Source organism: Medicago truncatula, chromosome 6 (genome assembly GCF_003473485.1).
Source record: "Medicago truncatula cultivar Jemalong A17 chromosome 6, MtrunA17r5.0-ANR, whole genome shotgun sequence".
Lineage (NCBI taxonomy): Eukaryota > Viridiplantae > Streptophyta > Magnoliopsida > Fabales > Fabaceae > Medicago > Medicago truncatula.
In genome coordinates this window covers 11,449,095-11,471,306 of record NC_053047.1, presented here as the reverse complement: position 1 = coordinate 11,471,306, position 22,212 = coordinate 11,449,095, and the positions used below count along the sequence as shown (strand labels likewise).

Genomic DNA, 22,212 nt, shown 5'->3' with positions numbered 1-22,212 from the left:
CTTTACTTTTTTTATCTGATGTAGGACATATAACTCACACTTGCATACAACATAAAGCTTTCGTCAAGACCGCTGTAAATTTATTGTGCTCGCATATTATAAACCGTTTGATTAAGATTGAACGACTCATATTTTAAATTGTGTGTGAAAATACAATTTAGTTTTTGTTTGTTCACATTGGCAGACTGGAACAGAGAGGATGAGATGACGTAATTAAGCAAGCCAGCCAACCAATTATTTTGAAGCAATTTTTGTTTCATTAATTGAAGATCAAGCTAGGAAGCAAGATAGGCAAGTATACCCACCACTTCGGTTTAAGTCTCCACAGTCAAACTATTCCACACTCATTTAATGCATAAACCAAGTTGACTGAGAAACAAAAAAGAAAAAAGAAAAAAGAAACTGCTGCATTATGGTTGGTCCAGCAAGACGATGAAACAATTTATAAATTCGTTTTAATAAATTTTGTTTAAAATTTGTATACAGATGTTATGAAATATAAAGTTTTAGTAAAATTACTAAAATTTTGTATTTATATTTTGGCTAGGTAAAGGTCTCTTTTTTCTTTTTTTTTTTTTAGGGAAAACATGCTTATATCATTTCATTGATAATTAAAGATTCAATACAATCGGGTATATCATAATAGGCTAAAATATGGTTTTGGTCCCTGCAAATATGTCTCGTTTTGGTTTTAGTCCCTGTAAAATAAATTTGTTGTTTTTGGTCCCTGCAAATATGCATCATTTTGGTTTTGGTCCTTGGCTCCACTTTTGTGATGATTTACACACGTGGCACATGATGACTAAACCCATTTATTAGAGAAATAGTCCCTGCAAAATCTTTTGATTTTGAAAAAGCTCCCTGCAAAATATTTTGTTTTTGAAAACAGTCCCTTGCAGGGACCAAAAACAACAAATTTTTTTTACAGGGACTAAAACCAAAACGAGACATATTTGTAGAGACCAAAACCATATTTTAGCCATCATAATAAATAGCGGGACTAACTAAGAACGTGGTTTCTCTTGCAAGAGCATGAGCAACCGTGTTAGTTTGTCACCTAACAAACTCCACCCTAAAGTTAGAAAAGAAAGGACTAAAAAGTAAACAACAAGATGAAAATAATAGAGTCAAATTCAGATGTGTCGTTCCTAGTAGACAGAAAAGCGTCTAATATCAGCTTCGAATTTGTTTCAAAATCCATGCCATCCATCTGCATATCACTTAGCCATTGTAGAGCCGAATGCAAACCTAAAGCTTCACCCACATTAACTGAAACCATACAAGGATATGTGACTGTCTTGGCCAAAACAAAAGTACCGTCTGAGTCACGAACAAAAATGCCAATACATGTGCGATTGAATTGAGAGGAAAAAGTTGCGTCAATGTTGCATTTGTATCTCCCCGGAGTAGGGTGCTGCCACATATGAGTTGTAGTTTGTGCCGAAGTGGAAGCCCCCAACGCAAAGGGTCGGCGAAGGCTGATGAAGCGTTGTTGATGCAAGAACCGCAGAAGTGTTAGCCAGTTGCCAATCCACGACCATATTTCTAGCATGCTCCGCTACCGTTGCACTAGTTTCTATGACATTATCCCAAACTTTGAGGTTTCGGTGTTTCCAAATGCTCCATAACACTGTTGCCATACGCTGAGCTAATTCCACAGGCAGTTGCTCTAGTAGTGAGAAATAGCATCCGTAACTAAAATAGTAAAAGAAAGAGCATGATGTACAGAGCCCCACAAGCCGATTCTGTTCCACACATGTACAACAAAAGGACAATAAAAAAATACATGCTTAAGATCCTCATGATTTGAATCACAACTAGCCGAATCGGTTGGGCAAACAACTCCTTTATCTAGCAAATGGACTCATGTTGGGAGGCAGGGCCGACACATGCGCCATAGTAAGTTCTTGACATTTTGTGGGGCCTTTAGTTTCCAAATCCCAGCCCAATATTCTAGCCGCCAGTTATAAGAGGAGTCGATTAAATCAGTTACACATAATCTGTATGCACTACGCACGGAATACCGACCATGTCGTTCCCATTTCCAAATGATTCTATCCTCCGTAACCTGATGTGTAAGCGGTGTACGAAGTATTTTATCTGTTATATCTGTACTAAACACTTGTCTAATCACCTGTTCATTCCAGCTTTTATCATAGAAATTCATCAAGCTATTAATAATAAAATTTTGAACAAAAGGAGCACCTGGAATCTCACTACTAATAAACTCCCCATTGTGTAACCAAGGTTCGCTTAGGATAGAAATAGATGCACCTGAACCAATACTCCACTACGCACCACCACACACAAGGAATCTAGCACGCATAATACTGCGCCAGACATAGCTAGGATTATGCCCTATTTCAGCCGTGAGATAGGAGCTAGAAAGGAAATATCGAGCTTTGAAATTCGAGCGACCAAAGAATCCGGTTCTATATAAACTTCCAACCATATTTTCCTAGCATAGCCAAATTAAAAGCAGATAAGTCTTTGAAACCCATACCTCCATGAATCTTTGGGGCGGATAATTTCTCCCAATTCATCCAGTGAATGCCGAGACATGTTGTTCTACCATGACCCCACCAAAATGAGTTCATCATCTTCTCAATTGAGTCGATTAAGGTGGTTGGTAATTGAAAAATTCTCATGACATGTGACGGGAAGCCTGCAAAATAGATTTTATCATAACCTCAAGACCTGCTTTAGAGAGACACTTACCACTCCATGAATTAATTTTCTTCCATACGCGATCCTTTATATAAGCAAACGTTGCATTACGATCTCGACTTATCATAGAAGGTAAACACAGATATTTACCTATACCCAAGACAACATGAACTCCAAGAATAGTAGTAATAGTATGTTTGAGAGTGTCAGACACATTACGATACAATAAATCTCGAATTTTGGAAGGCCAATAGCTTGACCTGACACTAACCCATAAGTAGATAGAATATTTTTCATAACGTTTACCTGCATGTCGTCAGCTTTGACAAAAAGAAAACAGTCGTCCGCGAACAGGAGATGGGAGACAGGTGGTGCGCGTAAACAAACTTTTTTACCCGTGAGCTCACCAAGAATCTCAGCATCTCTAATGAGCGAAGATAAGCCTTCAACACAAATAATAAACAACTACGGGAAAAGGTCATTGTTTTGGTGATCTTATCTTTGATTCGAAGTCAGTCAAATAAGAAACTCAAGATATATAGTGTTAGTATTTACATTCACACAAACATTTTTTTGTTCAGTATTCACTCTTTTAATTTAAAAAATTTATGTCGGTCCCATTTTCAAAATAAAATAGTTGAGTCTACGTAAATTCATCGGGTAAGAGTTTGAGTATTAAAAAAATGTCAGAATGAGTGGTGTTAGTCTCTTGGCCAAATGGAAATGGAGGGTAATACAATGTGGAAATCAACTATCGGAGGAAGTTCTTATAGTAAAATATAGTCCCCGAGTGGGGAAAATTGTTTGAGGGGAGTGTGGAAGTATGGCCTTGGTTTGCTTTGAGGAGGTGGCGATTGATGATTTCGTGGGTGTTAATTGGTTTAATAATCTGGTGGCGAGGAAGGTGGGGAATGGAGGAAATACAAGATTTTGGAACGATGTTTGTGGGGGTTGCACCTTTAGTGTAACACCCTATTTCCCAATGATAATTATTAAATAATAAGAATATATTTAATAGTAAGGATGTTACAAAACTCGACATTATATCCAGAATAACAATAAAACGTTTTCTTTTAAAATAAATCCATTGGAGAAGAAGAAAATTATTCACTGATCACATTAATAAATTCATACTTGTCGTTAAATAATCATAAATAGAAAAATAACAAAGATTCAACTCAAACAGCAATTAAAAATTAAATCGTCATCCCCAACCCTAGTGTTACAATATCAAAGCTCGTAGAGACTACATGCTTATTCAACTACTAAATAACATAACTAAACGGAGGGAATCCCCTCATCTCCACCTTCTAAAACGTCTCATAGCTACTCCTTCTCAACCTGAATATCTGTACTCAAGGTACAGCCACCATACAGAAAAGAACGCAACAAAATAAGGGGTGAGAAATCCTGCCATAACATGATAATAGGGAAAAGCACGCATATTAAATAAATATCAAATAATATAATCTCCACAATATCTTCACTCTCAACAGTTATTTTGCATAATCTCTTCTTTTCATAGATCACTAGAGCACATCATTTTCACACTTAAAACCACCGAGCACAAAGCACCATCATATATATACATATGGACTCTCCTATCGACATATATGAATGTGGTACCACACCTACTCGTCATTTTGCCAGAGTTATATTAATGGACTTTTCTCCCACATAGTTGCCAGAAGTATGTTACTGGACTTTTCTCCCACATAATTGCCAGAAGTATGTTACTGGACTTTTTTCCCACATATGCAATACTTGTGCTCTAGACTCTATATGGCCGCAAAGAATTAAATTCGACAAGTATTACAAATGTACACATAATCAAATAATTCATAAATTACTGCAAGACTCCCCCTTAAAATGCACGACTCTAAAACAAGCATACAAGTCATCATACTCAGCATCATTCTATATCACTCTCATCATTATTATATACATCACTCCCATCATATATTTATCAATCTCCTCATCATAATGATATAGTTCTCAACATTCTCATCATCACTAAAATATAAACATTATCATTTCTCATTATCATCATAATTTAACCATCAACATTCTCATCATAATGACAATTTAGACATCGTCATTCTCATCATTATTATAATATAACATCATCATTTCACATCCTATTTATATGTTGACATATACATAATATTAACCCCCTTCACTCTCTGTCGCAGTTATAGGATTCCTCGTCATTACTCTTTGTCAACCGTTTATATCACCACCTTACCTATTCATTAATCCAACCCTTACATGTGGCTCATTTCTACGTCAATATCCCTCTATTTTATTTTATTATTCGTTTTACGGACATACTCTATTCTTTCGTCTATTCTAGACCCTCTATACACTTTAATTCTCATATCCTACCTCATTCTTAGTCTCAAGATGTTCTCTTATTTGTTTTAATTACATATAACATCTTATCTCTATACAACTAGATCCTTCCTCACCATCGTCGTTAACTCTTTCATACTTATTCTCCTCATCAGAGCGAATTATATCTTATTACCTCGTTCTCACATTTGTCGTCATCTATACACCGACATTCTCCTACTCTTAACTTGATTCTAATTTAAAGTTATCATATCACCTTATCATTACCCTCAACGTCAGCAACTTTACTCACTAAGACTCCATTTTAATTCAAGGTTTTATTCTCTCGATACTGATCGTTATTATCATCGTCTAACCTTATAACTAATATCTCTTATCCTCTTTCCTATTAATCTTGCTCTCTTTTAATCGATTCCCATCTGATTCCTTCTCTATCATCATTCCTATCAACTTATGTTACTTAATAAACAACTCCTTATCCACCCTTACATTTCATCTAAACGGCCCCTCATCGTTTACGATCATCTAAATTTGACTTTTATAATCTTTATTCATTTTTACACTTCATTCATTCTTATTAACATCCATCTCGAGTTCTTTAACTACCTTGACTCATTTACTCTTCAACTTGGTAATATTTCTAAACTCGTTATTGGTTTAAGGAGTTTATATTTACTTCATCAGTTACCTGGAAAGCACCTACTTCATATACCCTCTCATCATTGTTTTTCACTTCTTTATTTTGTATATGTCATCCCATTTAAATGCATAGTTTAAGGACCCTTACTTTTACTCTACTCGCTAACGGCTTGCTTAAATTCACTATTGCTCTCATAGATGTTTTAGAGTCCACTAGACGGGTTACGTTGAAAGTTCATTGGAAAACTCAGCATAACCCACATGCGGTATTTCAATCATAACTCAAGTTATAAAGGATTCCAACCAAAGGAAATTTAAATTTAACATTCATACCTACAACTTTCAAGAAAGAACTATCCAATTCGGAACATAAAGTGGTGAAAAAGTTTGGTTTTCCTGAACCTAGGCAGATCGCATGACCGTGTTGACCCCTTTGTAGTATTTTGATCATAACTCACGTTGTGGATGTCTTCTTGAAATGAGACTAGAATCATTGGAAAGCTAACATCCATACCTACAACTTTCATGTTTACACCATGGCCCAGTTCGAAACATAAATGGGTGAAATGTTTATATATATAGTTTGAATTTATTTTTGGTCACAAATCAGTGACATTATTGAGTTGGTTTTTGTCTCCTTCATCTTTTTGTTGGAATTTTATACACTAGATGTGAAATGTTGCGTGAATTTCAAATATCGTGTTTTCAAAATACTGAGCCTTTTTTTTTTCTTTTTCTAAAGAGGTAATTATAGATTCGACAATGGATGTAATAGAAATTTTGTGATGTATCTTGTAGACGGAATGCAAAAGGCAAAGCCAATATAAACATGGCCTAACACAATTGTCAAAAAAAAATAAAAAAAATAGAATTCATTTGGGTTGATTTGGTAGTATTGGTTTGGGATTTGGGAGTTTGTTTCTGCTCAAAGTTTCAGAATTGATTCTCTCTGATACTAATTTGGATTGACTAATTTAACTTAAAAAAAAGATTAGAGAATTGATTTATAGACCTTCTGCATTGCTAAAGCAATCAACAAAAAACAAATCATCACATGACATGATTCCATTACCTCAACACGAGTCATTCAAGAGTATAAGATGAACTCATCATTGTCAACATAACATAAAGTAGGTCAACTTCTCTTACTATATTTTTCTCTAGCTTTGAATGTTATTTAAGAGAATTTGTTTCTTGCTGTCCATTATTCACACTCCTATTTATTTTGTGACTAATATTTTTCACTCATTATTTAGACCTTAGACTATTTTGATGTTTTTCTTTCAAAAGAGGAGAAAAAAAAGCGAAAGCAAGTTGTTTTTTGTTTGTTCTTGTCTTTCCCATGCCTTTCTATAACTTGACCCGTTTATTTGAGTTGGAAACTGATAACCCAACACCATCTACACTCCAACTTGATCACGACTCCATCGTAAGTGTGACTAACGATGAAATAGTCGCTTTGATCCCTAATTTTATAAGACGTTGTTACTATAATTTTTAAATTTAATGAAATTACAGACGCGTCTCAAATATCACTTTTGTTAATAATTTTGTAAACTAAGTAATTAATTGAATACATATTTGATGACTAAAATAACTAACAATAAACATATTATGTGTGTTTTTTTTTAGAATGTTGATACATTCAAAGACGATATTGAAATAAAGTCTTATACATTTTATGACAAAAATATTTGTTATTCTTAATTAAACAGATACATTGGTATGAACACGATATAACATGTTCAACTATATATAGGACACAAGTTCATTTCAAATGATTGCTCTTGTGTGGATATAATTAAAGAGAAGAATTTTATGGTTGATCTAAAGAAAATTTTGCCACTTCTAAAGTGATTGAGTTAAATATAAAAGAAATTTTTTAATTTTTCATCAATATTCATATACACTTATATTCAAGTCCACTTCTAATGGATGTGTTGCCCAATTCTATTTATGAAAGGACACCTGCCTAGAAGAAGTATACACACATTATATATCCTGAAATATCTTCCATCCACTGACCTTAATCAAAGATTGACTTGAGCGTTAGGGTATTTGCAGGTACAACACCTTCGTCGATAAACTCAAATGCCGTCCTCTACCATGCTTCATCAACTTTGGTCGTTGGTCATGATCCACCTCGGATCACAAACTTTTGTATGGATTGCGATTTTCAGCAGTCGAATATCGTAGGTTGTCCGATCAAGATTAAACGACTCACAATTTAATTGTGTATCAAAATATACAATTCAATTTTTGTCTCTTTGAGATTGGCAGACCTAAAAAAAGACACAAAACATGTTGCAATGGATGAGATAACATAAATAAGCAAGCAAGCAAGCCAACCATCCAATTATGAGGAAAAGGGTATGAGAGAAAGAGTCAATATTAAATGCTCTCAATCAAGCTAGCTAGCTAGTGTAACAATTTCAGTGAGGTTAAGGTCATGACACTCAGAACTGACCCACACATTTAATGCATAAACCAAGTTGGCATAGGAAAAGGACTTTTGCTAGTATTTACTCACTCAAACAAAGAAACTAGAGACATATGCAGCTCCTAATTTTATGAATAACCGACACAAGGATGGGCACTAAAGTCACGGGTGGCCCTGTGAGTATGGGCGGGCGGCGGCCGCCACGGCACATCATCTTTTTAGGGACACCAAAATTATTATTTTTAATTTTTTCAATATATATATTTTTTAACTCGTTTTGATTAATTAAGTTGAAAATGTAATTTTAAATAACTTTGAATGTGAATGAATGTTAGACAATGAAAAATGTAAGAAGAAAAACATTCAAATAATCAAAAGGATATAATTTTATTAACTCGTCTAGGACACCAAAAAATTTAGGACCGGCATAACTAAAGTGGATGATATTTAAATATTAGGAGCTGCATTTGTCGATAAAATATTGTAGAAAAAAATACCCACGTCGTCTATTAACTTAATTTTAGATAACGATTATGTTTTTTATCTTTTTATTCACGCCATCTTTGTCGTCTTGATCAATTTACATATTGATCTTTAAGATTTCGATTTATGATTTAATTTCGAAATAAGCTCATATTGTTTAATTCTACAGTTTTTCACTCATGTTTTCATATGAATTTTAAAGTTGATGTTTGAAAATCTATATGCAAAGGGAGAAAAAATGACATAAAAATAAATAACGAAATCATTATTTAAAATTAAGTTAAGGAACAATGAAATTAATTTTATCCAATTTTATTTTACTTGACTTTGTATTAATGACTAATTTTTTGCACATATTTGATGTTATAAACTTTTTGCATGTGATAATGTCATTGAAACACAAACCAAAGTGACTAGATTACAGCACACTAGATCAAATATCTTACCCTCCTCAATTTTTATGTTCTATTTATTATTTGCCTTGTAACGAGTGACTCATTTGTAAAACATGATGTCGATGTCTCTCTTTAGATTTTGGGTAAGAGTGTGGTGTCTCTCTCACTTGTATGGTTGTTCTGACCTAGATGTGGATATTTATTTTAATAATGAACAAACCAGATGTGGCCGGAGTTCGAACTCCAAACTTTACATATATTATGCATTGTCCATATCATCTGAGCTAAGCTCGCGAGGACACACCAATTGATAAACAACAACCTATTATTTTTAGATATGTGCTATAGTTTTATTTTTTGGCCGTACGTCAGTGATATTATTGAGTCTGTTGCGTCTCCTTCATCTTTTTTTTTGGAATTTAATACACTTGATGTGAAATGTTACATTAATTTCAAACCTTGTGTTTTGGAAATACTCAGCCAAATATCTTCTCAAAATAAATTACTTATAGATTTGATAGTGGGTGTAATAGAAATTTTGTGACCTATTTGACACATTTGTCTTGTAGGTGGAATACCTAAAGTCAAGCCCATAAAACACGTCCCAACATTATTGATCAGCATTACTTTTTTTCACCCTATACCTTTCCTCGCGCGCCCTTTTTTTTTTTCAAAATTACCCTCGGAGCATTCTAGATTATATAATCTGGAATGTTGTTTTTTTCTGAATTTTTTTATTTTAAGTTTTCTATTGTTGTGGAATTGGTTGCTAACCCTTCAATACCAACATCAGGCCTTGATGTTAGAGTCGCTGCTATTGTGATGTGAACTGTGAGAAACACAGTAGACACAGGAAGAACTGTTGTGTGCACAATTCACCAACCAAGCATTGATATTTTTTAAGCTTTTGATGAGGCAAGTTAATTTGGAATTTGAAATCTTTACAATTCATGACTCATGATTCTAATGCTTTGAAGTGAGTATCAAAACTTTACTTTTCTCATTCAGCACAAGAGTTCTGGATATGTGAGCTTCATACTTTGAGCATTGTTATGTAAAGAAATAAGTACTCCAACATCAAGTTCCAAGGATTTATTCTTTCCAACAAAATATTCCCAACCATTTTTTATGCAATTCAAAGCTTGTTTCTGGGAAGAAAAAAAAATATTGGTCATACTAGAGAAATCCTCCATATAATCACATTCTGGATTATAAAGTCCGAATTGTTTTAACGCATTCCGAATTATGTAATCCGGAAACATTATTTTTCACCCTATTTGTTGACTTTCAACGGGGTGATTTACATATTTCGGATTATATAATCCGGAATGTGTAAAAACATCCGGATTATGTAATCCGAATCCATCCATTGAAAATTGAAATCGACAAATTCCTTCATATGGATTAACCAAGAAAATAGGAATGAGACTTCCACTTCGATTAATACTAATAATCAATCTTCTAGTGGAGCAAAAGCTAGGTCGGAAGTTAGTGCAAGCACCTCAAGTTATGGTCCAGCTAACAAACAATAAAAATCTAAGAGTGTTGAATTTACTCAAGAACCAACTAGTAAACCATCAGATTCTTTAGTACCACCAGTAAGTTCCTCTGGTACAGCAACACTAAAGAGTAGCAACAGTTTGGAAGATCTTACAAAACCTTTGTTAGAGAATGACAAACAGGAGTATTTGATTTGAGGAAGAAGATGGGGGAGAAATTGGAAGAGAAAAAGCATCATATTGAAGAAAAGAGTAGACCCTTGTCATATCGATTTTGTCCGGATTTTAAAATCCGAAAAGCACTAACAAAGATATTTTTGAAATTTCTGTAGAGCGCGTGAGAAGACAGTATGATGGGAAAAGTAACACTCATTATTGATTAGAGTCCATTCTATGTAGAAAAATAGCAAACCTTATCTTCAGAGGAAGAAAAAAAAAATATAAAATCAAACATGTATTTTAGTCGGATTGTGCTACTATGAGTTAACAATATTTTTAATTGAGTTCTTTCAAAAAACAAAAAAAATTATTGCGTAAAATGAACGGTATCAGTCTTAATAAAAAAAAAAAAATTGGTATTATATACACGTGTATAACAGATTATAGATGATTAAAATATCAACTCTTGTGTTTCTTGCTTTACTAACTATATTTTTTTGGCTTAATTACACTTTTGGTCCTCGTATTTTGGCCTACTCACGAAACTGGTCATGCCCTTTTAAAACAGAACAAAACGGTCCTTCAATTATCATTTTTGTTGCATTTTTCGTCCTACCCCCCATTTTATTCTCCAAAAACGCAGAGAAATGACAGTTTTAGACCTACCCCCTATGCTCAACCATGAAATAAACAAGGAATAAAGCATGTGGGTACAAAGAATCCACTTTATTCAACACACTAACCAAAAAAACCCTAATTTCTAATATATGTTTCAAATTAGAGTTTTTTTTTGTTAGTGTGCTGAATAGAATAGATTTCTTGTGCCCACATGTTTTATTCCTTGTTGATTTCATGGTTGAGCATAGGGGTAGGTCTAAAACTGTCATTTCTCTGCGTTTCTGGAGTTTGAAAATAGGAGGTAGGACGAAAAATGCAACAAAAATGATAATTGAAGGACCGTTTTGTTCTGTTTTAAAAGGGCAGGACCAGTTTCGTGAGTAGGCCAAAACACGATGACCAAAAGTGTAATTAAAGCCTTTTTTTTTTCCGTAAATCAGGTATACTTGCGAAGACTAATTTCTCGAACTTTGTGGGATTTAAATGGACGATAAATTATCTCTAAAAGTTTTAACGTTGCTGCACACCTAAAGTTGAATTCGAACCCAGGAGTCTAATCAATTTTAGTTTACTAACTTTTACTATACTTTAGAGGAGTCTAATCAATTTTAAATCTTTTCAAATTCTACCCGTATAGTATTAAGGATTATAATTACTCTAATTATAAAGAGGTATATTCTAATGAGTCTTCAAACCTCTACTTTAATGTGTATTAGGATTTGGCAAAATTATTTCTATCATCCCTTAGCTTAATTTCATATAACAGTTTAATTTTTTTATTTTTATTTTTCACGTTATTTTGATTCATCTATGTTTAGATGAGTTTTCAAGATTCAAATATATGATTTTCTTCTTGGGCATAACATATTTTTATACTACTCACGGGGAAAGACAACTGCATATTTGAAGCTTGCAATCCATATCCAAATATGGATGAAGGATCAAATTGACAAAAAAAAAAAAGAAACTAAAAGACCAAAATATTATCTAAAATTAAGTTAAAAAACTACACGAATATTCTTATTGAGTTCAAACCCTAACTCTAATAAAAAACTTAGCCCAGTTGGGATTGCTATTTCAAAGCATTCAGGTAACAAGTATTTGTCTACATCATTCAACTAAGTTCACGAAGACTACTAACTTCTGCTTTTAAATAGATCCAAACAAACATCATTTTCCCTTTCATTTTTACCAAAAAATCTTTTAAAAAAAATATCACTACCAAACACAATGCAGGTACAAACAAAATACAAACCAACAATGCAGGTACAAAACTCAACAAAATACAACATGAGATGGTTAACTTATCCCTTAATTAACCATCTTAAAATATAAAATACAAATGTTACAACTTCAGATTACGTGTTGTCAGGCATTCATGTTGTGTATCTAAATCGTCCAATTAAATTGGACGGTTTAGAATGTCGTGAATATAGTACAGTTTTGAATGCAGAGACTCTAAAATCCCCTCAAGAGTATGAGATGAAATCATTATTGTCTACATAATACTAACTAGCTCAACTTCTCTTAATATATTTTCCTCTAGTTTTTAATGTTATTCAAGAGAATCTGTCCGTAATATCGATCACATTGAAATTACGCTCCTACGATAGTCTGCTTATGCAATTCATCAGCACATCTGTGTGTTCAGGCTTCCCAACGGATACCCGGACGTACCCTTTCAGCTCTTTATTGCTGTAGTGGCGAATCATCACACCCATTTCTGCAAGGTCTTCCTGTGTTCACAAAACAACATGTCTTTTTAGTAAGAAATATGCATGCAAAACATTAAAACAAAACAATTTTGCATTATATCTACCAGAATCTTTTGGGAAATAACTTCACTCTTAGGAGCAAGGTTGTTAAAGAGGTATATCTACAAAACAACATGAATTTTTAAGAGGTTTTATTTTCTTTCTCTTCTCATTTTCCACATTCATTTCTTTTTAGTTTGATTTTGTTCTTGTCAGTCTTTCGCTTTATAATTGAGTTGGAATTTTGAATTATTTATGCATTTATTGTATTATATAAGTATACATGTCATGTATATATTATTTTAATATGAGGTAACCTTGTTGATTTTACAAGTCGATTTTACGAGTAGATTTCAAAAAGGAAAAATGAGTTTGTTTGAACTCTCGATTTTGACAACCATGCTTTTGGAGAGATAGATGCGCAGAGTGATGATTTAAAAGACCAAATTCAAGGTTCTCAACAGTTCAATTCCTATAACACACAAAGACTTCTTTTTCTCCTAATGTGATTATTTATCCTATAACACGGAAATTTTCTAGGATGAAAAAGACATCTACTAAATCAAATAATTATTTTACCCTAAACATATACAAAAAGTGAATGAATAAGTATGAAGATGTGAAGACATGAAAATGAATATACCTTTAGCTTCTTTGGATCTACTCCAGATGTAACCTCACAAAGAATGAAATTAGAATGGCTTGGAAATGGTTTAAGGAATGGAACTGCCTTCAAAAGGTCAAAAAGCCTCCCTCTTTCTTTCACCAAAGCATCTTTGACATTCTGTATTATTTCAAGACTGATTAGATTTGGGCCACTTGTCTTACAATTTGTATTATGGTTCATCAATACTTTACTTGTACTCCCTCTGTTTCAAAATAATTGCCGTCCTAGGTTTTTTTTTACATAAATTAAGAAAAGCTATAAGTATATTAAAGAATGTCGCAATTTTACAAAACTATCCTTATTAACTATTGGTTTTCAGTCACTGTATAAATGCATAATAGAACATAATGACATGAAAGAAGTGCTGCAGTAATAATTTAGGGGTAGAACTGGAAGAAAAAAATGTCACGTTGAAAAAGCAAAACGACGCTTATTTTAGAATGTTTTTTATACGCTAAAACAACAGTTATTTTGGAACAGAGGGAGTGACAAGTATAGATGGTCATAATGTAGCAGAGCAAAACTAATTAGCGTACATGTGTGAGAAATTATATTATGACAGAGCACAAAAGAAAAACCTCTAGATAGGTAGGATTTTGCAGTGCTGCACATGCAGAAATTTCAGCAGCAACAGATACATTATAAGGTTGCTTTGCTCTCCAGAGATATTTGATTATACTCAAAGGAAAAGCTCCATATCCGACACGAAGTCCGGCTAAACCTGATAATTAAATGGTCAGCAGAAAATACATCAAACCTCGGATACAATCCATAAATTAATAATTTCATGCAGATTATAATAATTTGTACAAAAAAATATAAACCATACAAAATCGGTTAACCATTCCGATTCAAAGAGTGTCATCATTAGCTTCTACCTTTTATGTAACTAATTCTTGGATTGTAGATCTAGCATCTATATGTTGTGTGTCGTAACAACAGCATCTTAATGCTACTAAATCTTCAAAACACACTCATTTGTTATAGTTTGATCAATCAAATTACTGATGTTCAAGTCAATAAATGACTATTAGAATATATAAAATGTCTAATAAAATATTATGCTAGAGTATTTTAGTTTATCTCCTACAATTAACTTCTAATCTTAGAGTATCTTAAATTATCTCTCAGGATTAGTTTCCATGTTACTTGTTATTATCATGGTTTGTTTCCTGATTACCCTATGTATTCAGGATTAGGAGTGTTGTATCTCTATAAACAAGGGCTAGTAGTTAGTCATTTGTATCAAGTTAGTATCAAGTGATAATGATGCATCATATTCAGAAATATTATTTATCTCGTCTTTCATCTAAATCCATTACTTCAACCATACTTATAGTATCATGGTTCATGGTTTGATCAAGTATCACAAAAGAACAATTCTTATGAAAAAAACTAATAGGAAAAAAAGTATAAGTGTTACCAGCTCTTTTGCTGAACGTCCGAAGAACAATCAGATTGTCATGTTTCTTCACCCAACTCATCTTTGATTCAATTGTCGAAAACTCAATGTACGCTTCATCCAGCACCACCAGTATGGGAAGCTCAAGTATCTTTAAGAGATCGTCATCGTCAATTATACTGTTTTGAAATTGTTATATCCATATATTGATCAGAAGCTAACAAAAGAGAAACACAAATTACAAGGATAATCATAAGTGTTAAGTATGTTTTTTTAACCCTATGAATAATGAAATAGTGTGCTTTAAGTCCATAATAAGTCTCTTATCAGAGAATAAAAGCACCAAAATTTGAACCCTACGACTGAGGACGGCGGGGGTTGGGAACAGTGCATGCTGAGGACAACGAGTCACGGCTCGCAGCAGAGACGTTGAGATGACAGAAAGAAGGTTTAGAGTTCTTTTTCTGTAATAACCCTAAAATACCAATGCAACAGTTCGTTTTAAGGGTATTTTGGGGATTTGGATTAGAAACAGCATAGTGCAACTGTAGTGCCACTCTAGTGGTAAAACACGACATGATTTCCAGCCGCTACTCAATTCCTCGCTGCACCGCAGTGTGTGGGGGCAGTTACTAAACGTGATATGATTGAGAAGATAGATTATATGCCATAATTTACCTTTTTCTCTCATGGTATCCAACATATGACATCTAAAAATTAATCACCCTCAAATATTTTATCCTCGCCAACATGTATTCTTCCTCTTAAAACCTAAATGCAAATTTCAACCATTAATATGATCATAGCCAAAGATGACTATCTGATTTTACAAAATGTTTACAAAATAAAACTTGGAAAGACATCTAATGACCCTTAAACAATGGCGGAGCCACATGAGGACTGGGGTATGCCATGGCCTACCCATTTATTCTGTGAAAAGACTATAATACCCCTGAGGTAATTTTAATATTACTATCATTCTAACCATTTATAAAAAGAAAAATGAAATATATAACCAAATTATATGACTTCTGGTTCATTCACGTCCCTTGAGGAGAGAATCTAACATATTCTATCCTCAAAAATACATAGTGCAATGGATTTCATAGAAGCTATACCAATAAGGGACTGAAACATAACATAATCATACAATCAATACCAAAATTTCATGCAACATGGCACTGCCAACAAGATGGGACCTGGGTTTTTACGGCAATGAAAATTATCAAGTCTAAGTTGAGATCTTAGACTTGATAATTTTACAGCAATTACCAATGTTTCTACAGCCACAATCGAAAGATCTTTTTCAGCAATGAAAATTATCAAGTCTAAGTTGAGAAACAAGATGGGACTTGGGTTTTTAGCAGTTAGTATGTCAGTTTATATTGAAAGGGAAATTAGTGCATCTATTAATTCCGAGTCAATTATTGATGATTTCAAGTCACTCAGAAAGCGTAAAGTGCATCTTTATGTATGTAATGATCGACTTTATATATTATGTAGTTTAAATTTTGAATGATCGGTTTTTGGTTTATTACGAATTAAATGTGTTGTATGCAATATAATTTATATATTATATTTTAGTTTATTTTGATGGCGGGATGGCGGCCACCCCAAACTTTTTTGTCTGGCTGCCCTTAAATGTTTTTAATAGGGTCATGGTTGTGACAATGTCTAGGTTCTTAATCACAATCACAGCTTATCAAAGGTCTCCTGACTCCGTTACATACTGAGCTAAAACCTAAACTCAAATACCAACTCTGTCTCAACTTAATTTAGACCTTGAACGACGCACAAACTATAAATCTAGCATGAAAAGCCTTTCCTTAAGACCAATCTGCTGTGAAGCCCTGATACTTCAAAATGGATGACGTACCGTATCCCCGCGTATCATGCACCGATACCTGCCTGATACGTATCAGGAGAGTATCCAAAGATTAAATTTTATTTAAAAAAAAATAAAAAATTATCCGATACGTATCAGGAGAGTATCCGAAGATTAAATTTTGTTTTTTTTTTTAAATTAATTATTCGATACTTCCTAATACGTATCAGGAGAGTATCCGATAATTATCCTGCACCGATACCTACCCCGATATTTCCCAATTAATGTTAACTAAAATTACTTAACTCTCGAGTATTGATGTGTTCTTTGTTGGATATAGTGCTTCTTTTTTGGATCGATATAGTATAGCACTAACAATGTTCCTTTTGGATATAGTATAGCACTGATGGTGTTCTTTTTGTGATATATTGTGTATGTAATTGACTAATCATCACTCTCTTAATCGTCAATATTATTTTATATTTATGCTGATGTGCTTCGAGCCTATGACTGATATTTTTTTTTGGCTTAATTGCACTTTTGGACCTCTATCTTTCCAAAAGTTGCGGTTATGGCCCCCTAACTAATTTAAATACAAAACAGCCCCCTATATTTTGATTCTTTGGCAGTTTTGGACCCCCAGTCCATTAGTGAGGTGCCACGTGTATTATTTAGGGGGCCACGTGGCACCTCACTAATGGACTGGGGGTCCAAAACTGCCAAAAAATCAAAACATAGGGGGCTGTTTTGTATTTAAATTAGTTAGGGGGCCATAACCGCAACTTTTGGAAAGATAGGGGTCCAAAAGTGCAATTAAGCCTTTTTTTTTTAGAGATATGGCTGGTTTCTTTTGTTTGTCAATAAATATATTTGCATATTAAACAATGGTTATAATTATATAATGTTTTATTAACGTATCTCAGCCGTATCGTATCTTGATTTTTGAAATTTTCCCGTATCGGTGCAGTATCGTATCCGGGCTTCATAGCCAATCTGACATCAGAAACTAAATATAATATTAAAGTATATATAATTGTTTCAATAGAATATCTACCAAAGTTTTAGCTGAATCTCCCCTCCAAAAATGATCATCCCAAAAATAGTTCAACAACCAGTAAATTTTAACGAATTGGATACTCTCCAATACAAGGCCTCACACAAGCCAAGCAGAATGAAATCTTAAAATCAAACTACTACCAGCCAAACCAATATGCAACAGAGCCACTACAAACATTTACATATTAAAATCTATGATGACAAAGAAAAGTCTTAAAATTAATATCACTAAAGCCCTTTAACACAAGAGCCTACTATTGGCACCTAAAGAGATCCTCAATTTGATTTAAGCTTGATTATAGATTTCCTGAGCTACTAAAAGGGATTTTGTATACCAAAATCGATGAAACACACTTCATTTCTACATAGATTTCGTCTTTCCTTCGCTTAATATCACTCCTGGATTTTATTCTACGCAAAAGCTAAGAATCGTTGGTTCCATCAGAACAGTTTTACAACTTCTACTTTACCACCCAAACACATAAATAGTACTTTCAATTGACCTTGTTTTTGCTCCCATGTTTGATTTTACTTTTTCCATAATCTATACTAAAGGAGACATTATAATTACATGCAGCGCTTCATTTCTAATCCAGAAAATGATCTCTGAGCTTTATTCGGTTTTTGTACATAAACAGTCGAGTTCGTTGGATTTTTCCTGCTGTATATCAAGGAACTGCTTGTCAAAACCGATATGCTGGAGGCAAAGACCATATCCCGTCCTATGGTTTATGGTTCTAAATCGAATGAGCATGGTTCTGATTTACTTCAAGATCTTTCATTTTACAGTTCTGCTGTTGGGGAACTTCAGTATGCCACGATAACAAGGCCAAAAATCAAATTTCAATGAATAAACCTGTCAAATTATGATCTCTCCTCTAGAGCCACATTGGATTGCTTTCGAAAGAATTGAGGTATTTAAATTCCAGTCTTCACTATGAGTTGGAATTATTTTCTGCTGCTCCCACTCAGCTAACTCACTATCAAAGCCTACTTTGTTGCTGACTGGACAGTAAACCCTGATCACAGGAGGTCAATTTCTGACGATCCCATCTTTCTTTGTCCTAGCTTTCTCTTATGATGTTCTCTAAAGTAAATTGTGGGTTCTAGGTCTAGTACAGAAGCAGAGTTAGGAGCCTAGCTCAAGTTACAGCATAACTAAAATGCATACAGACCTTACTTTCTGAGTTACATGTTTCTGCCCAAGTTTCTCCGTGTGAGGCTGCCGCCAATTATAATTACTGGTTTGGCCATATCAGTGATCAACATAGGATCTTAAGATACCCTTCACCCCCAGGGTTGGTCATTTGGAGCATGAAATTTGAAGGACTTGACATATTCAGTTTTCCTAACAACCAGGTGGTCCAACAATAGATCTGGGATAAACTATGATGCTATATTGGTGTTATGGATTTAAGATAAAAGAAGGGAGAGAGAAAGAGAGAGAATAGAGATTTTTGAAATGTAATTATCGCTTAATATGATTGATAATAATTTGATACAAAAGACTAAAGGACTAAACCTTATTTATACTCGGGCTTCGACTCTCTTTGTAATAAAAAACTTATTTATACTAATACAAGAATCCAAATCCTAAATAAATAGGAAAATGAAGTAGTATATTGAAGGAGAACCCGAAAAGGAGTTTACTATATTGAATAAATTGAATGAAAAAGATGCTTAATGTAGAGGTATAATCAATATTTATAAACTGACCCACCCTTACTAACAACACTGGAACACTACAACTAATCGAGAAAATTAAATGAGACCAGATACACTAAATTTATCACTTAGAAACAAAATCTGGTAGGAGAGACAGGCTTAGAAAGGAGATCTACAGGTTGATCTCGTCCAGGAATATGCTATCAAAATCAGGTACCTAGTTTTCTAAACAGTATGGTTAATAGAGGAGTATGGCTGAAGGCCAAAAATTCATAATATAAATACGCCATTGTGGCCTATGACGCCGCCATGACAGGCATCCATTCACAAACTGGCTACAGCATCTGTCAAAAAAATTGCCACATCATTCCATTTAATAGTAAGTTTCTAAATATGTGTGAGCAACTCTCAGCCTCCGCTACTCTTTAGAGTATCCTCACTAATTTCCTAGCTAGCAGTGCTAGTGCTACTACTCTCCCCCGTTCTCTCTCTTTCTTGTTCTTCCAAACCTTTGTTTTATCATCCCTTCCTACTAGTATGTCTCCTTCTATAGGACTGGGCCTATCAGGTGTCCCTTCACAAATTTGCTATGGCGGTTATCAAAAAGTCCGCCATGCCATTCCATTTAGTAACATAACAAACTTTCTAATCATGCGTTCTATGGCGTAAAGATGTTGAAAAGGGATAGTTGACAGTTACCTCCCATCTGGATTGTTTGGAGATGTTAAAAATATGCATTTGGGCTTCTCTTGTTTAACAACCTCTATTATTTGTTCCACATTCAAGCTGAAATCTGGCCTCCTTGGAACTACAGTATAAATAATGCACACAAGTTATGCACATTTGACATGCCATAATAACAAAAATCTGAAAGTTGATAACAAAACCAAGGACTGCTAAGTGGACAAAAGGAATAATAATAAAAAGTTGAAAATGTTATTCTTACCTTTGATGACAAGTGCTCCATTAACTGCGGCATCAAATTCATACATTGTGAAAGTTGGAGGACAGTCCACAATCTTGTCACCGGGATCAAGCACACAACTGTAATATATATAAACCGTATTTCAAATCACAGAAATTAAGAATGAGTTGTCAGAGCTAGCTATGCTGAAAAATAATTTGAAGACGGTGAAAAAGAAGAAATGATGAAATGGTTCTAACCGCATGATCAAATCAATGAGCTCATCGGCACCACATCCTACAAGAATATATTCAGATTCAAGGCCTGAATCTTGGGCGAGAGCTGCACGCAATCGGCGGCTCTCTGGATCTGGATAGACATATGGGAATCTTATTGACCCTAGGGCTTCCATGACCTGTCATGTCAAACCTCCGATAGTCACTAACTCGAGAGACAATACATTTGAACATAATAACCAAGACGAGAGTTTAAAATCATAAAAAAAAAATTGGAAGATGAAAGAGTACTAAAACAAGAGAAATGAGATTTTGACACAAATTTGACATTAATTTCGACAACAAACTAGATGGTTAACAGAGTTCAAAGGGGTTAATTATATTCAGTAGATGCTTAATGAATATAACAAGGTGTCACGACTCATTAACCATCCACTGAACACAATTATCCACGATTTTTAGGTGTTCAAATATACATGCATATCCATTAATCATCAAAAATATATTCAAATATACACAATTTTCAGATGTTCAAATATACATGATAGTCATAAACCACGGTTAGTGTTATGGTTAATGACTTCCAAAATCGCGGTTAACTTCGGTAATGGGATGATTAATCAGCTGCGGCAACTTGTTATATTCATTAATCATCCACTGAACTATTTAATGATCTAATTTGTTGTCAAATTTGTGTGTCAACATATCATTTCTTATAAAGCAATGCCCTTGTCAATTTGAACATTATGTTACTGGTTAATAATTTCTCAATGTTGGGAGGAAAATAGAATAAAAGCTCACCTCTGGAGGAGGTCCATAAGGATTTTCATTAGCATCTAACTTAACAATATCCTCAGGCTTGCGTCCTAAACGAGAAGATAAAACCTGCAGCATAAACCCTCTCTTCATTTGTTACTAAACAACATTGCAGTGGAACAATTTTCCCAACACAAGTAACATGGTTGCAATAGCTACGAAGCACTGACACAGACGCAGAGACCAGACACAACAGTGACACATCAGCCCCAGTAATAGTTTAAGAAAATAAATTACGAAAAATTATTTGAAACTCTGGAGCTTTGTTGGATGCCGGTGTCCTATATAAGTAAATTTAATTGAAAATTTAAACTTGCTTTATAATAATTAAAGGTCAAAAAATGACATGCCACGTACCCAACAAAACTTAAGATAACAGAGTGTCCATCAATAAATTTACTTTGTCAGTGTTAACGCCAGACACGCCTTGTATCATAAGTCTATTTGTTACGTAGTGCAATAGTCAGACAACTTTTTTTATAATACTAGCACAAACAAGAATACTAGACACGACACAGACATGTTTGACACCAGTAGTAATTTAAGAAAATAAATTAATTGAATATAATCAGAAATCACATGTATTGATGTCGTGTCACTGTGCGGACACCTCTTGTATTAGAAGTGTATGTGCT

General features: G+C 33.9%; 1 protein-coding gene across 3 annotated transcripts in view; it reads right to left on the bottom strand.

The window, feature by feature from the left end:
• LOC25495946 (histidinol-phosphate aminotransferase, chloroplastic) overlaps window positions 1–22,212 on the bottom strand; it is a 67,928-nt gene that overhangs the window by 44,599 nt on the left and 1,117 nt on the right. For 2 of the 3 annotated variants that reach the window (XM_039826695.1, XM_013596211.3), the window contains exons 3-10: window positions 21,563–21,646; window positions 20,786–20,940; window positions 20,568–20,665; window positions 20,321–20,429; window positions 15,097–15,254; window positions 14,252–14,394; window positions 13,650–13,790; window positions 12,490–12,988 (exon numbers count right to left, since the gene is read on the bottom strand). In XM_039826695.1, the coding sequence (XP_039682629.1) occupies window positions 12,857–12,988; window positions 13,650–13,790; window positions 14,252–14,394; window positions 15,097–15,254; window positions 20,321–20,429; window positions 20,568–20,665; window positions 20,786–20,940; window positions 21,563–21,646 (1,020 nt within the window). In that variant the 3' untranslated portion in view covers window positions 12,490–12,856. Of the gene's footprint in view, window positions 1–12,489; window positions 12,989–13,649; window positions 13,791–14,251; window positions 14,395–15,096; window positions 15,255–20,320; window positions 20,430–20,567; window positions 20,666–20,785; window positions 20,941–21,562; window positions 21,647–22,212 lie in introns of those variants that run through there. The other variant, XM_039826694.1, reaches the window with a different exon arrangement.